The sequence below is a fragment of the Tenrec ecaudatus genome, chromosome 1 (assembly GCF_050624435.1).
Source record: "Tenrec ecaudatus isolate mTenEca1 chromosome 1, mTenEca1.hap1, whole genome shotgun sequence".
NCBI lineage: Eukaryota > Metazoa > Chordata > Mammalia > Afrosoricida > Tenrecidae > Tenrec > Tenrec ecaudatus.
The window spans coordinates 94,693,431-94,711,105 of NC_134530.1; the positions used below are offsets into that span (position 1 = coordinate 94,693,431).

General features: G+C 46.7%; 1 protein-coding gene across 1 annotated transcript in view; it reads right to left on the bottom strand.

Annotated features, from left to right (window-relative positions):
- Positions 1–17,675, bottom strand: part of SLC35D1 (solute carrier family 35 member D1) — a 50,162-nt gene that overhangs the window by 17,969 nt on the left and 14,518 nt on the right. The window contains exons 9-10 of the mRNA XM_075557269.1: positions 3,398–3,465; positions 1,806–1,884 (exon numbers count right to left, since the gene is read on the bottom strand). Coding sequence (XP_075413384.1) covers positions 1,806–1,884; positions 3,398–3,465 — 147 coding nt within the window. The remainder of the gene's footprint in view (positions 1–1,805; positions 1,885–3,397; positions 3,466–17,675) is intronic.

The following is a 17,675-nucleotide window of genomic DNA, read 5'->3' on the forward strand; positions in this document are numbered from 1 at the left end:
CCGAGGGCTCACTTAGGGACTATCGCCGTCTCAGCCAGCCCAGTTACCGGAATGCAGATTTGTTTTTTAGCTTCTGGACAATTCACACAATTGACTTGTGATAGCTTAGTTTAGAATCTGATTCACACAAAACATTTAATTCTGTGATATGAAGTCACAGGCCACACATTTTAAATTGAGTTTCTAAATTGAGTTTCTAAAATGAAGTCAGGCAGACAGCACTCCATTTGGGACCCTGGAGAGGAAACACAACGGAGTCGTAAACACTTTACCTTTGTAACGTCTTCCTCACTGTTTACTTCTTGTGGGACCGCTTACTGTGGTTAGGGTGTAAGTTGACAGTAAGTTGAGACTCGACTGAGAAGTTGACAGCCAGTTAAGTTGACTGCGAATGTTCGTTTCCCACTGAACAATCTGTACGCATTTTGCATTCTGTGTCGTGACCTTGGTTGCAGGTCCCTCCATAAGCAGCCCTCTTCCTACCTCCTCCCTGGGTTCCCCCATTCCACGTGCCCGTCTCTCCTATCGCGTCTCTTGCCTTCTGAAATTTAATTCTGGGCAGGTGTTCTCTTGTTGGCTTCAGATGGTTGTTCTGCGGAGCAAGTTTCTCACAGGTGTTACGGTTCACTTGATACACCTACTGTCTGACTCAGGTGGTCTCTGGGAGTGAGCTCAACTCCAGGTTTAAAGAATACCTAGGTAGCCATCGTCTCAGGGTCTACTTCATGACTTTGCATTCTGTTCTACATTTCCCCCACTCCATCGAAAGTCTTCTATGAGATCCCAATCAGAGCAGTTGGCAGTGGTAGCTGGGCACCTCTATTCCTTCTGATCTGAAGCTAGCGGAGGCTGTGGTTCACATGGTCCAGGAGTTCTTTGCACTAGGTGGATCCTGGCATCTTGAAGTTACTTCCCTCTTCTTTGCTCCAGTCAGGAAGAGACCAGTAGCTCCATCCTAGGTAACCGCTCCAAAGCTTTGAAGCCTCGTTGCTACTTTCCAACACGGAGCACCGAACAATGTCTTTATGGATTATATTATATCGCTCGACCTAGAGGTCCCGAGCATTGATGGACATGATAGCAGAATGGATTATTACATCCTTTATCCCAATGGCCAATAGCCCCCCCACCCCACTCTAGCTTGCCTTTAAAAAAACAAACCTACTTCATTAATGCATTTGAAATTCAGGGATGCTTTGGCCTCTTGGATCTCAATGTCTCAGAATCACAGAAGCCAGATGAAAGAGTCTCAAGCTTGAGGCATTAACTTCAGCTCAATATTGATTTATCTCTTCTAGCTGGAGACAAATGAGCCTCCCTCAAGTGAAGCCGATCAGAGGAAATGACATATTGAGACTGCAGACACATAGGTTTTAAATGGGCAGTTGAACTTTTGGCTCAAGCATAGGAAAACTCCCCTGATTGATTCTGGCAGGTACCCTTCCCTTACAAAACAAGAATTCAGTGAAGCAGTGAACAGAACACAATTCTTCTTTGGGGTTAAAGGAACTAGTGTATTACTACCAAGCCTGCTCACATACAAGGTTAATCTCTATTCTTCCTCAACTCTAAGATAACACATTCTCCTTTTCCCACACTCCTCAGCACTCAGCTGCCCGCAGCAGAGTGTATCTCTTACCCAGGTTCTTCAAGATTATCTCAGAAATTGGCATTGGAATTTGCCAGACTACCAAGACGTCAGGTAAAGAAAATAAAGATTACAGAGCTAAAAAGCACTGCCAGTTTCTTATTTTAGAGAAACAATTTTCAGACAGACAAGGTAACAAGACAGTTTTTAAACTCACCTTAATACAGCCAACTATTGTAGTTGTCAGAGCAGAGTTATACTGAGTGCAGAGTACGGTGGCATACATCAAGATAAACCTGGAGTGAAGAGAGGAGGCCCCTTGTGAGTCAGAGCCAGCGGTGGACTTTATAAGAAACTCGGACCATTAGCATCGACGTGCATTCGCCAGTAAGGGCACTCACCACCGTGGGCTGCAACCTGCTCCCTGCTACTTGTATTGCAGTTTCTAAGAATGCGATTGCTATGATTTTTTAAAAAATGTAACACAGACACATATCCATTTCTGACCAGCTGTGGTTTCCCCTGCTGCACTCACCTAACTCCTGAAAAGCACCATTCATAATCATCGGTCCTCTTTGCGGGAGGGACCCTGTTGTTGTTAGGGGCCACCAGTCAGTTCCAACCCACAGGGACGCTTCTGCAGACGGGAAGGGAACACTGCCCGTCCTGAGCCATCCTGACGGTGGCTCCTGTGCCGAGCCCGTTGCTGCAGCCATGGTATCAGTCCTTGTTGGGGGGCCTCCTCTCTTTGCTGCTCCTCCACTTTACCAAGCGCTTCAGAGCATGCTTCCTACTCATTCCCTTAAACCACAGAAAGGCCTGAGGCTGTAAATCTTGAGGACAGGCTCATGACTTTGACCTGATGACCCTCTAGTTAGCAGCCCCATGCGTAACCTACTCCATACAAGGGCTCCTACCATCCCTTCCTTATCATGCAGCTAACTAGCCAAGTCCTTAGGCGTTAGACCAACCACGCCTACCTTCCTACGAAGAGCTTGTGCCTTGGAACATAATAGCTGCTTCAATCTATGGGTGTTTTTTATCCAAACAGAAGCCAAAATGTTCTCCTTACCTTTTTTCCCAAACCACACATTCCAGTCAGTGTGGGCCACAGCACTGCGGTGAATCCCACTACGCTAAATGAACAGCCTCTTCTGTAAGGATCGCCACAAAGCTGGTTCCTGTGTCCCAAATATCTCACTTCTCCACCCCGAGCTACCACTCCATCACCTTTAACATCAGCTAGTCCCCCCCTCCCTCCTACCCTTCCTCCCAGTTATGGGTCTGGTAATTCACGGCAACGCCTCGCGGGACTCATTATTAACTGTACTTATAGCTAAGTGGTCTATTAAGGAAGAAGCAGGACCAACTCAGGAGGCAGTGCCTTGATATGACCGCTTCTAGTCCTTTGTGCTGGACTCTGCTGGGATCCTGCCACTGCCACATCTTGCTGAGGCCTTCTCTTGGCTCTAAGGGTCAGTACATCCCACCACACCCGTCTTGCCTTGGTCTCTCATGCTCCACTGCCAGCTCTTCTCTCTTGGCGGCTATTAGGGTCTCCTCTCTCTGTGCTCTAGAATCACCTCTTTTAAGCCTACTGGCATGGCAAAACTCACCCATCCCCTCAGTAGAGTTCCCTACACGTCTTTTTCAGGGTCATACTCCCATAGGGTCCCATGCATCTCACTGGTCTTATGGGAAAGCTGTCCAGCACACGTGGTGGGCCACAGCAGTTTCTGCGCAGTCCCAGTCATTTGGTAGGGGTACTCACTGCAACACAATTTCGCTAAGAAGGCAGCAAACACTTACCCCATCACACAGGAGAGGGTGAACTGCAGAAGAAAAAGGCTGTCAGCCCAGCCTTCAAAGTCCAATGCCTGTAAATCACAAGAAAGCATTCCATTTTAGAGCAAACCTTCAAAGTCAGCCGTTGCATTCATTAGCCAAATTTCTTTCTCTGCATCTGCCCCATCATGCACACTCGTACATTCCCTGCATCACTGAAGATAGTGAGGTCCAAGAATGCCACACTAATCGCTGGAGCCAGTGAGCAGTTTCAGTAGGTGTCTCTTCTCCTTTTCTAAGTGTAGTAGGGGTAGGCTCTCTACAGCTCCTGGTTGGTGCCAAGAAACCAGTCATTTGTGTGAAGGCACAACATGTGGCTAGTCTCGGCCTTTCTCCCCAGATGGCAATTAAAGTGCTGGCATTCAAGGCTTTTCCAAACATTAAAATCTACTTTCTCCTTAAAAATCAGAATGAACAAATAAGTCCTTAGTTACACAAATTCAGCGGAAGTCTGTTCACAAATGGGAAGAATTGTTTTAAAACACTTGGTTCTGAAGGCAAGAATTTCTATTTTTAAGCCAAAGGAAAGGAGAAAACGTGAGCCAAAGGAAAGGAGAAAACGTGCATCTCCTCTGTCATCCACATGGGAGACAGTCTCTCTCATATACGTAGTTTCTCTTGCAATGGGAATTTAATAAAACAAATGTGAGCAACATTCCACCTTTCTCGCTCTCTGCCAACCTAGTCACACCACTACAACACCAATCTCCTGGCTCCAAGGCTCCAGCAAGACTCGGCTCCTGGGGTTAGGATATTACACGCAGCCTGATACTTGCTGCCCTTTGCCTGCAAAGCCCTCTCTGAAAGCATGTCTGCCTCCAGGTCCCCTCCAAACTCCAAGCAGGAACTCTGTGAGGCACTTCCAGATCAAGAGCTCTTCCTCTGAGCTTCACAGGACTCGTCTCTGTGGCGCTTCGTTCTTTGCTCTTCTGCAGCCAGCATTCCTCCCACTTCCAGCCCTAGGCAACTTCTGGTCTCCTTTGGTTTTTCCTGTTCAGGAATTCCATATATATGGAATTATACAGCATGCGCTAATTTACGTCTGGCTGCTTTCATGTAGCACAATGCTTCTGGTCATCAATCTTTCCTCTTTGGTCAGGTATGTGGTCTAATTTGGGGGGCAAATTTTTTTTACAAGAGTTGCAAAAGTGATTAACTATCTGGAGGAAAAACAACGGGACCGACAGTTCCGGGGGACCTTGGGGTGGGGGGGTGGGGGGGTAAGGAAGTGGTGTTAACAAACACAGGGACAAGGGAATAACATGGGACCCAAAATGGTAGTGAGGGGGGAGTGGCAGGCCTGGTGGGGAATGATCAAGGGTAAGGTTGTGTAGAGAAGGGGTATAGCTGTAGCCCAGGTGGCGACGAAGCATGGTAGTAGGGCAGGAGGAAAGTCAAGGGAGATGGAGGAAAGAGCTAGGAGTCAAAGGGCATTTATGGAGGTCTAGACAAAGACATGTACATGCAAATATATATAGGAGGATGGGGAAATAGATCTATGTGTCTATATTTATAGGTTAAGTATTAAGGTGGCAGAAGGACCTTGGGCCTCTACTCAAACCCTCCCTCAATGCATGAATACTTTCTTTTATTAAATTGGAACTCTATGATGCTCACTCTCCCGACACAACTGCTGAAGCCAAAGTGGGTGAACAAGTAAATGTGGTGAAGAAAGCTGATGGTGCCCGGCTATCAAAAGACATAGTGACTGGGGTCTCAAAGGCTTGAAGATAAACAAGCGGCCATCTAGCTCAGAAGCAACAAAGCCCACATGGAAGAACACACCAGCCTGTGTGATCAAGTGGTCCCGAAGGGATCAGTTATCAGGCACCAAAGAACAAAAAAGCCTATAATTGGCTGCACACCTCCATGATAGGACCGCTGAAGCCAAATGGGTGCATAAGCAAATGTGGTGAAGAAAGCTGATGGTGCCCAACTATCAAAAGAGATAGTGTCTGGGTCTTAAAGGCTTGAAGGTGAACAAGCAGCCATCTATCTCAGAAGCAAAAAAGCCCACATGGAAGAAGCACACCAGCCAGTGTGATCACGAGGTGCCAAAGGGACCAGGTATAAGGCATCATGCAAAAAAAAATAGATATGTATATATGTGTGTGTGTGTGTGTGTGTGTGTGTATACACACCATAGTGAATGAAGGGGGAAGTGCAGAGTGGAGACCCAAGGCCCAAGTGTCGGCCAATGGAGATCCCCTCATAGAGGGGTTCAGGAGAGGAGATGGGTTAATTAGGGTGCGAGGTAGTACCGATGAAGAACACAGCTATCCCCCAGATCCTGGATGCTTCCTACCCCCAACTACCATGATCCGAATTCTACCTTGCAGGGCTGGATAGGGCAGAGATTGTACACTGATACATATGGGGCTGGAGGCACAGGGAATCCAGGGTGGGTGATACCTTCAGGACCAAGGGTGTGAGGGGCGATGCTGGGAGAGTGGAGGGTGAGTGGGTTGGAAAGGGGGAACTGATTACAAGGATCCACATGTGACCTCCTCCCTGGGAGATGGACGGCAGAGAAGGGGGAGAAGGGAGACTCCGGATAGGGCAAGATATGACAAAATAACAATGTATAAATTACCAAGGGCACATGAGGGAGGGGGGAGTGGGGAGGGAGGGGAAAATAGAGGAGCTGATGCAGAGGGCTTAAGTGGAGAGCAAATGCTTTGAGAATGATTTGGGCAGGGAATGTATGGATGTGCTTTATACAATTGAAGTATATATATGTATGGATTGTGAGAAGAGTTGTATGAGTCCCTAATAAAATGTTTAAAAAAAACAAAAAAAAAGAGTTGCAAAAGTTCCGTATGTATTTTGGATTCGAGTTCATGAGCACTTGTTATACCAGTGTAAGCGTCACATTATATAATGTGTCCCGCTTACCTACCAGTGTCTTTTGAAAAGCAGTTATCTGAAATGTTGGGGTAGCTCAATTGATCAATTTTGTCTTTTATAATCTTGCTTTTCTACAAACCTGTGCCTAACTCAGGGTCACAAAGATTTCTTTCTTCTAGAAGCTGTATAGTTTTAGTGCTTACACTTAGGCCTGTCATCCTTTTCAAGTTAACATATGTATACGAGTGAACTCCAAAAGATGGTAGAAAATTTCCACCATCTTGTAACTCCATTTATCCACAGACTTGCTGATGCCCCCTCATATTGGATCAGGTTCTTTTTTCCTTATGTAGCATGGATGGCAAATTATTTTTACACCCTTCATGGACAAGATTCAGGAGCCCCGGTGGTGTCGTGGTTACAAGTTGGGCTGAGCTCCAAAAGGTCAGCATCTGGGAACTACCACCAGCTTCTTGCAGAAAGACTTCGAGGGACAGGGAGGGGGGCAGGATGGGGCTTTCTCCTCCCATAAAGAGTCAGTCTCAGGGACTCACAGGGGTACTTCCACCCATCCTAGGGTTGCCATGAGTCAGCATTGGCATGAATGATGGCAGTGAGTTTGGTTTTTACTGTTATAGTTGAAATTTTTTTCTCCTATTAATTATCTTGGCATCTCTGACAAAAAAAACCTAAGTAATCTGCTTCTAGTCCTAGTTTCTCTGTCCTGTGTCACTGGTCTAAATATTTACCCTTCATCCAAAACCAGTCTTGAGTATTACAGCTCTGGGAAAGTGCAAAACACCAAACTCAGTGCCACCGAGTGAGCTCTGACGCACGGTGACCCTACAGAAACACCTGTGTGGATGTCCAAGACTATGACTCTTCATGGGAGTAGAAAGTCATATCTCTCTCCCTTGGGCAGCTGGTAGCTTCAAACTACTGACCATGTGGTTAGCAGCCCAATTGGGAACAACCCACTTCGCCAGCAGGGCTCCTATTGGATAGCTTTCCAAGAAGTCTTGAAATCAGGTAGGAGAAATTTTCCAAAGTTGTTCTTCAAAACTGACCTGACTCTTCTAAATCGTTTGCAGTTCCACATAAAGGATCAACTGGAAACATCAAATGCGCATACTTCATAGGTCATAAAACGTACATACAGAAGAGATTATTCCTTTAGACGTCTACCACTTGTCATCGGGATGTAGACTTGTAGCCAAATTGTCCTTTTTCCTCAAATAGGATACCCAGAAGGCCCAGTGAATGGGTACTTTGCTAAACAGGAAAAACAAATGCTGAAAAACCAAATGAAGCGTCTGCAGCTGGGGAGAATTCTGATGAAGAGCTACTGTGAAAAGAAGGAGCTGCCTGTGCAGGACAGAATCAGAAGGGCTCTCTGCCCGGGGCCGGAAACGGTCCATCCTCACTGTGCGCTAGCTGCTGTTACAGACTGCACATGCGAAGGACGCCTGCCTGGGCTCAGTCTCTGGTGCCACGGGTGCTGGCAGTGAGGTCCCGCAAGGCCACACACATCGCAGTGGTGAAAGAACATGGCATAGTCATTAGACAGTGGTTGCGTGCACCTGCTGTTTCCTCGGGAGCCTTAGTGGCACAGCAGACAAGTGTGTGGCTGCTAAGCAAAAGGTTGGCAGCTTGAATCCGCCAACTGCTCCCCAGGGAAAAGATGTGGCAATCTGCTTCCATAGCGCCAGGAGCAGCTCCAGCTGTCAGACTGGGTCACTCCGAGGCAGAAGCAACTCCATGGCACACGAGCACAATCTCATGACCGGAGGGAGAGCTCTGGGGTCACAAAGGGTTAGGCATTTACTACGAGCTGAAGATCCGACAGTACCTGAAGGCAGGCCTGACCATCTATTTCTGCCAGGTCACAACTTTGAAAACCCTTTAGGGCAGTTTTACTCTGTGTGTGCCATAAGGCAAGTGGGGGCAGGAATGGCCTCATTTCAGCTAATGTCAATCTAGGGACACAGTGGACTTCCTTTATACACTGAGCCACTGATCTATCCGCTACCCGCCCAGGAAGACGTGCTAAGCAAAGAGTCACCAACCTATCAGGAATACGAAATACAATCTGAGGTACAATTGACACACTGTCTTCGTATTTTGAAACCTGCCTGTTATGAAAGCAAAAATAAACCAACCACTTAGTCTCTGGACCTTGTGATACAGAGCTGATGAATACCATGCTCTTTTGAAAATTATCTTCCCAAAAACTTGTGAGAAAAATAATTGAATGCTTATCTCAGAAAGTACAGTGCTGGAATACTTGCGGCGCAGAAGACAATGTCTGTGGAGCGTATGTGACCTGCAAGGTTCCTCTCCTATGCAGGGAAAGGCAGGCTGGGTTCCTGGAGTCCCAGGTTCTGGGGGGGGGGGGGGGTCCACCAGCCCCTGCACTATGAGAGCCAGCTGCCAGTTTCTGCTCCGCCTCCCACTCCTAACTCAGGTGGGGGTGGGAGGGTCAGAACCCAAATACCCTAACTGCCTCTGCTACCAGGTTCTGCCATATCTGTGAAAACACAGACAGCATCATGGCCAAACCACACACAAAGCCTTACCAACCGCAGCACGGGCTTTTAAGAGTACAGCTCCTGGAGAGCACCGGCAGGGAGGAGGGAGGGAGGTGAGCGGGGAACCAACAATGATGGGTACAGGGGAACAGGAAGAGTTCTAAAATGAACGAGGACAGTGCAGCTTTTCTGGGTGTGTTTGATCAATCAAATTGTTTCTGAGAGGAATTACTGAGGAGAATGACAGGCAAGATTAACAGTGGGGTAGGAGGGGAAAAACATATATATAAATATAAATGTGCATACTTTTTAATGTGTATATATATATATATATATATATATATATATATATGTAATTGCAACAAGGAAACAGATGGACTTTGGGCCTCAACTCAAATCTTACTCCTGTACAAGAATGGTTTGTTCTAATAATGTGCCAGTTTGATACCCACGTCCCTGACAAAATGGGTGCATAAGCAAATGTGGGGAAGAAAGCCGATGGTGGCTGGCTATCAAAAGCTGTATCATCTAAGGTCTTAAAGGTCTGGAGTTAAACAAGCAGCCATCTAGCTGAGAAGCAACAAAGCCCACCTGGATGCAAACCAGTCTGTGTGATCACGAGGTTTCGACGGGAAGAGGTATCAGAAATTCAAAAATCATGCATCCAAATTGATATGAAGGGGACTGATGTAGTGGAGACCCAAAGTCTGCCAGCAAGACAACTGGACAGTCCCTCTAAAGGGGGCTCATGGAAAGGAGGGTAAATCCAGGGTGCGGTGTGGCACTGATGACCCACAGAACCATCCTCTAGTTCTTTAAGATCTCCTCCTCTTACTATGATGGTCTGCACGTGATCTAACCTCATTGGTCATGTTAGACTTGCGTTTGTTAGTTTGTGGTGCATGGTAGTCAAGATAGCTGATCCCTCAGAGACACTGACAGGAGTAAGGGTTCCCTGAGAGTACGGGAAGTAGGGGGGGGCAGTTGTTGATAGCTTTGATGACTGTATAGCCCCACCCCGATGGAACTGAACAACAGAACTGTATGGGAAGGGATATATTGGAATTTCTAAGGTATGTCAATAAAAATATTGTTTTTAAAGAAGGAAAAACCAGAAGAAAAAAATAATAAAAGCAAGGCCTCAATGGTAAGAGTGGCTATTTTGTCAGTGAAACGGAATATACAGGTGAAAGAAAAAGATCCATGTGTTCAAACTGATCCATGTGTTCAACCCACTTGGATTTATAACTTACAACACCAAGACTCAGAAAGCAGAGTGCTTTTGTCTCCGTAGGGGTGGAATGATTCAGAATCTGAGAATTAGTCTGCCTGAGCCACAGAAAACCAACACGAAACCCACTGCCCCGAGTTGTTGCCGAGCCCTAGTGGCCCTTTATAGGGTTTGCAAGACAGTATCTAAATGGAAGCGACAACCTCACCTTCCTCCTGAGGACTGGCTGGTGGAGCTGAATTGAGGACCTCGTGCTTGGCAGCCCTACACCTAACCCACAGCACTGCCAAAGCTCCGCATAATCCATAGTGACTCAGAAAGGGTTAATAGCTATGGAGCAGCTAAGCCAACACCCTAATTTTTTTCCCTCCCATTTCAGTCAGTACATGCTTAATAAAAGATCCACACAGCTACACGATCTGTGCGGCACCATGTTCCTGTAAAACTCATCTGAGCCACGTAATCCAAGCAGTGATATAAAGGAGACATTATACAAGGTACCAGTGCACACAGTACAGGCCTTGTGAGGTCGACAGCAAGGGTCTGTTTTCCATCCCTACATGAGAACACCTAGCTGCGGAGCTGCCAGAAAACCAGACTCCACCCGTGACTCTGAATCACTGCCTTGTGCTACAAACCTCCCCTCTTGGAAAGAGCAGTGAGAAGTTTAACCACATTTTGCATTAACTGGGGCTTTGAAACTTCATGAGTCAAATGCTTTATCTATTCCACTTTGGTCTGGTTTAACTGGGTCGCTCTTATTAATAACCAGCCTGTTTATGCATGATACAGGAAAACAAAGCAAGGATGATGTGAAGTTGGAAGACATCTGCTTTTAAAACCTTCAGGGCTCAGCCAAATTGCGGAGAAAATGGGACTCAGTTGAGTTGCTGGAGGCAATGTAAACCTGCAGCTGCTGGGAAACAGCTGGCTGGTGTCTCCCAGGGTTAGTTTTTGAAGTGCTACATCAATCCCCCTCGTCAACAGAGTGGGAATGTTCTAGGCTGCAAATCATTGGAATCAGACGGTCTCATCTTTCTCCCTCAGAGCGGCTGTTGGGTTTGAACTGCTACTTTAGTGTTTGCAGCTTAAGAATAAGCTGCCAAGAGTGCAACACACTTGCACGTGTCTACACATAACCACATCGGTCTGGTTTCTCACGATGTTGCCCACGGCTTTGTCTATGTGCTCACTGGGATGAGTTATACACTGCAACTTGCCTTCAACTCTTAATGGTAATTTTGTCTTTTCATCTCTGCGTTCTACTGAAAAGCTGTGTAAGCCTGTGTCCGCCTCATCCGTGGCTTTGCCCAACTTCTGCCTCCTTGGGGAGCTGGTTTTTCAGTCCTCTTTTAAAGCTGCTGTCCTCGGAGGTCTTGTGCAGTGGGCATACCCAACGCAATGTGAATCTGCTGCACGCCACCTCTTGGCGTACTGGAAAGAAAAAATGTTACTTTGAAGACTAAGGTGAGCCTAACCCAAGCCATGGTGTTTTCCACTGCCTCATACACATGTGAAAGTGGGATACCGAATAAGGAAGACCGGAGAATCATCGATGCTTTTGAATTGTGGCCCTGGAGGGAAACACTGAAAGCACCAGAGTCTGCCAAAAGAAGAAACAAATCTGTGTTGGAAGAACACGCCAGCATGCTAGTTAGAGGTAACGACGGTGCGGCTTTGTCTCACGTACTCTGGCCATGTTGTCAGGAGAGACCAGTCTCTGCAGAAGGACATCGACAAGATGGACTGGCACAGGGGCTGCAGCAATGGGCTCAACCCTAAGGACAATTAGGAGGATGGTGCAGGACTGGGCAGTGTTTCATTCTGCTACATCCAACTTGCCAGCAGCAGCAGCAACATCCTAGCAGGGGGGAAGTGTGTGCGCTGCTGCTCACTAAGCTGAGCATGGATATTGGAGAATGGTAAACTGGATCTGAATTGCCTTCAAATTGCATCCTGGATTAACTATGAAAGAAGAAAACAAATTGGTTTGTCTCCGCTGCCCTGTCACCGAGTCCACGCCGCCTCAGTGACACTGCTCTAGGGCTTTAGGGAGGGAGCCAGCCTGTCTTCCTCCAGGAGTGGCTGCAGGGTCTGACCCACTAGCGCTCCGTCAGCAGTCTCAAACAGTTGACTACTGTTTCACCAGGGCTCCACTGCCCTCCACCGACCTTAGGTGTTTTTAAGATTCATCAGAGCAAAAGTCACCTTTTATAGAAAATTTTACCTTTTTCTCATTTCTCCTTTCATAAGAGAACTTTTAAATACATGTGCATGATTTTACTAGCAAAAATATAGAGAGATAAGTAGGGAAGAGTCTCCCTCCCATTGCCAGTACCCACCCCAAACCTGATGGTTACTTTACTAATTACATGTATATTCTTCAGTGCTTTAAGTACTAAATAAATATTAAGCGAATGTGTGTAAACTTGGATATATTCATAGATTTCTGTTTTCCACAAGAAGAAAACTGTTTTGCACCCTACTGCGTCATTTAAACAATGCATGTTAGAGACTTTCCCACTCAGAACATGAAGATTCCTGTACAGAATGGCTTCTGAAGCCCATGCTGGGTGAGAAAAGCAGCCAGTAAATGCGCACAGGGAGTGTATCAGTACTGCTTTCCAGAGCCCCGCTGCCATCGTGATCTTGCGTAGGTAGGCGAACCGGTTTGAAACTACTAGCCACAGGAGAACGATGGAGCTTTCTACTTTTGGAAAGAGTTCGTCTTGGAAACCACAGGGGGCAGTTCTAGCCTATTCTACAGGGTCACTATGAGCAGGGTTGCCGCGATGGCGGTGAGTTTGGAGTTTCACGGGCATCAGGGAGGAGCTGAGCTCTCACTGGCTGGAAGAACGGCAGCCTCCTGTCCACACCGTGAAGCTCGCCTCTTACTCTTCAGAGACTGTCTCAGCCCTGGGAAGTCTCTGACCCAGAGCCAACATCTTCTTTTACTTGTGACAAAACGCAAAAGAGCAAAGAGGGGCTGTTCAAAGTCCTACGGCGGTTACAGACAGAACTGGAGGTTGCTGGTCTTGTGTGTTCTGGCCCTAAATTCTCTCCAGAGTACCACCTACGTCACAAGGACCAGTCATACCTGCCGAGTAAACACCTAGCACGGGTCGTTACTCAGGAGGAGGTAGGGTGAGGCAGGTGGGCAGTGAGAGACCACTGGTTTGAGAGTCGGGAGATGCAGGGTCTAGTCCTAAGCTCTCTCTGGGCTCCAGGTTCCTCCTGGTAAAATAAGAGGTGTGGACCAGACCCTCTAAAGACTCTCCCATGGTCTCCAGCACTGGTCTCCACCTTCCAATCATACTGGTGAGCCTGGTCTTGGCAGTGGTGCCCATGCTCTTGCTGCTAGTTCCTCTTGGATGGATCTTTTGTTTCCCATTTTCATCTTTCAAGGTCCAGCCCACCTTGTCCTGGAATAAACCTTTTCCGGAAGGTACACACACCCTCAGCCTAGATTCTTCTCTCTCCTTAGCCACACAAAGTGCTCTCTAATCTGATTCAGTTTAACACCCGCACAAACATACCTTATAAAGAAGCCTTCCCTGTCATTTTCTTTAAATCAGCACTTCCCCGGCATGCACATTCTGGTTTCCTTGTCTTTCTATCACTTATTAAATACTTCTATCTCAGTCTGTTACCATGGACACTCTATTAAAGCAGGGACTACCCCTACTCCACTCCCTGGCCCCCTCAAACCCCAAATAGCGCCCATATATGTACCCAGTAAAGATCCAAATGAACAAAAGAAATATGATTGCAAATTGTCAAGTGACAGCACTGAGACTCCTAGTTACAATGCCGCCCTTGTAACCACACTGAGGTACTTCTCACACTCGGTGGTTCCTTCAGAAAGCCCTGCCCGACAGGCCCAAATGAACGTGGGACGAAGGGGGCGGGGGGGGGGGGGCAGCAAATGGCCGTGGGAGATACAGATCGGGAGTTATTATGCAACCTCGATCACACCTCCAACTTTCGTAAAACATATAATCACGGCCTTGGTTTCTTAGTGCTGCTATTAAACACATACCACAAGTGAGTGGATTTAGCAAACGCATTTTCTCAGAAGTGGGGTTCCCCAGAGGAGAACTGGCCCTTGGGTTTCCATGACTGTCAATCACTACGGGGGAAGAAAACCTCCCGGTCCTCCCGATATCTGACTGGAGGGTTTGGACACTGACTTTGTGGCTAGCAGCCCCAGGAGTAGCCCACAAGGGCTCCTTTAAGCTCACTCACTGCCACTTAGTAGATGCGATTCACAGCCACCCTATAGGACAAGGCAGGACTGATGCTGTGAGTTTTCGGGACTGTAACTCTTTATGAGACTAGAAAGCCTCTTCTCTCCTACAGAGGGGCTGGTGGTCTCCAATTGTAGACCTTGTGGTTAGCAGTTGAACACGTAACCACTGCACTTCTTTTATGGTCTCCTAGTAGAGCTGTTGTTAGGTGCCATCGAGTCGGTTCAGCCCAGAGTGACCGTGCACACAAAGGAATGAAACACCGCACGGTCCTGCACGTCTTCATAACCACTCCTGTGCTTGAGCCCAGCTGTAGCCACTGTCAGCCCATCTCACTGAGGGCCTGCCTCTTTTTCGCTGCCCTACCACTTTACCAAACATGATGTCCTTCTCCAGGGAGACTGGTCTCTCCTGACAATATGTCCAAAGCAGGAAAGAGGAAGTCACCATCCTTGTCTCTAAGGAGCATTCTGGCTTGACCTCTTCCAAGACAGATCGGTTTGGCCGTCCATGATGCTTTCAAGATTTGTAGTTAAGTCAGAAGTCCAGACTCAGGGCCCGCAGCCTCTCAAGCCTGTCACTGCTGGGCTCCTTGGGAATCTCCGCAGAGCCTGCCTTTCCACTCGTGTCTACATGCTTCTATGCCTGATCGGTTGCCTTTTTCTAAGATCATTTTATCAGGAGCTCTTGCACCTCTTATCACAATCCCTATATCAACTGATTCAAGCATATTTGTACGGATGTTGCCATCGTTATTTTCTAAAGCAGTGGTTCTCAACCTTCCTAAGGCCGTGACCCTGTAATACAGTTCCTGTTGTGGTGACGCCCAAGCATAAAATTATTTTCGTTGCTACTTCATAACTGTAATTTTGCTACTGTTAGGAACTGGACGACCCCTGTAAAAGGGTTGTTCAACCCCAAGGGGTCACGACCCACAGGCTGAGAACCACTGTTCTAAACATTTACTTTCTATTTGAGCTCTTGGTATCAGCTCTTTTTTCCCTTTCTCACCTACTCCCACCCTCATGACCCCTTGATAAATTAGAATTATTTTCATTTTCATATTTTACACTGACCGCTATCTCCCCTCACCCGCGGTTTCTTCCCCCGACTCCTCTCCCCTACATCCTGGTATCGCTACTCCCAAATCTGTTCCTGAGGAGGTTATCTGACCTGGATTCGGAGTGTCCTGAGCTCTTATCTGTCCCTGTGCACATGCTCCAGCCTAGCCCCCCATGAGAGGCAGGCCTGGGGTCACGATAGAGGGGGGGGTGAGGAAGCCTCGAGGAACCAGAGGAATATGATGTTTCACCAGTGCTTTACTGCACCCTGGTCGACTCACCCCCTCCTTGTGACCCTTCTGTGAGGGGATGACCCACTGTCTACAGATGGGCTTGGGGTCTCTGCTCCGACACCCCTTGTTCTAAAAAATATGGGGTTTTTTGTTTGTTTGTTTTGGGTCTTCTGGTGCCTGTTACTTGATCCCGTCGACACCTCATGATTGCACAGGCTGGTGTGCTTCTTCCATGTGGGCTTGTTGCTTTTCTGCTAGATGGCTGCTTGTTTAACTTCAAGCCTTTAAGATGCCAGATGCTATATTTTTTGATACCCGGGCACCCTCAGCTTTCTTCACATTTACTTGTGCACCCATTTTTTTTTCTTCAGTGATCATGCTGGGAGGGTGAGCATCGCAGAATGCCAGGTGGTTAGAACCAAGTGTTCTTGCATTGAGAGAGGGCTTGAGCAGAGGCCCAAAGTCCGTCCACTTTCTCGATGTATTGCCATATAAATATGTGTACCTATGTCAGTACCTCTATTTTTATGAATTAATACATTTACATAAGTGCACACCATTGTTTATGCCTCTATCCACAGCTTCGGTGCCTAGACCTTGCCTTTGTTTCCTTTTACCTTCTTCCTTTCCCACCATCATGCTCGCCCTTCTTCTGCCTCTTAGTACTTCCTCTTAGCCCGAATGCTGTTGCTCCAACACCCCTAGGGTCTCTACATCGGCCCCATTGTTGATTTTAATTCCCTAGTTCCCAAGGAGCATACAACACCTAGGGAATTAAAATCAACAACGAGGAAGACGTAGAAATGAACAACTGATCTGCTCTTTTTAGATCTCAAAAATGATAAGGTGTGTACAGCACACCCTGCATTGATATGGCCTAGTTATCACAAAGAACACTCTATTGTCAAATCGTATTCTATCAGCAGGTACACCGGTTAGGGTTACAAAACATCTCGGAGGGGTCAGTTCAATCTCTCACAGCCACCCACCTCCCAAACACACAGAAGCTCTGCTGCTGGAATGTGAAATGGCATCCAATGGAGGTAAGGCATCTCCAAAGGCCAAAATTAGGCTCTAATTGTTCACTTAAAAACAGCTCTATACAAAAAATAAAATATCCAAAACACAAAGTGCCCACTCTAAAACTGGCATAAATAAATGTGCACGTTAACTGACAAAACACGTGTGATGGAGGGAAAGCACAGTTCTAATGGTTCTATCGTGGAAATAAACCTGACGCTCTAGCCAACTCTAACCTGCAATCCTGCCACTGACATAGTGTGATCCCTTTTTGCCACGCTTCGGGCAAATGGACTTGTGACTATCACTGGAATCTTTGTGAATACACTGAAAATCTATCTCTGAAAGAATACTAAGGGTCTTCTGGAAGCTGTTGGATTATTTACGGCTTCTTCCCATCGTTAACAAAAGCAAACCCCTAAACTATCTCTGTATTCAATGTCTCTAAGAACCACCCCCAGAACCGGGTATGATGACTTACTACACTTAGTACGTAAGAAAAATCAAACCCTACTTCCTCTAAAAAGTCCACCTTGATATTCAGCTCACACCAATTTCTTCCTAATGAATGCCTAAGTGCTTAGTGAGCAAGGAGCACTTTGGTGTTAGCTCTCAAACCATCTCTGCACCAGGCAAAATACCTTCCTTGTGTGTCAAAGGCTGCAGTCATTTTATTTCTCATTTATCCCTAAGAAAACTCAATATAAGGCTTTCTTAGCCAAGGGAAGGCAGTAAAAAATACTACGCCAAATTAGATACAAAATGAAATTGCAGTGGCTTATTCCATAAGCAAAACACTAATTAAATTGTGAAAATGTAATGACGTGTCTCATAAACACAAATGAGATTCAGGAACAAAATCAAACTTAGAACTCTCTCAGCTTCAAATTTAATTCATAACCGGCCAGAACAATGGCGATGGTTCATCATCATCCATATTTAATTTTGTCTACAGGCGTACCCCCATGGGATATTTGACTCCAAACACCCATAGGGAGATGAGGTGGATTCATTTCCTCTTGATAACCCCAAATACACTTCCCTCACAGTTTATTGCTATTATATTGCCACGTCT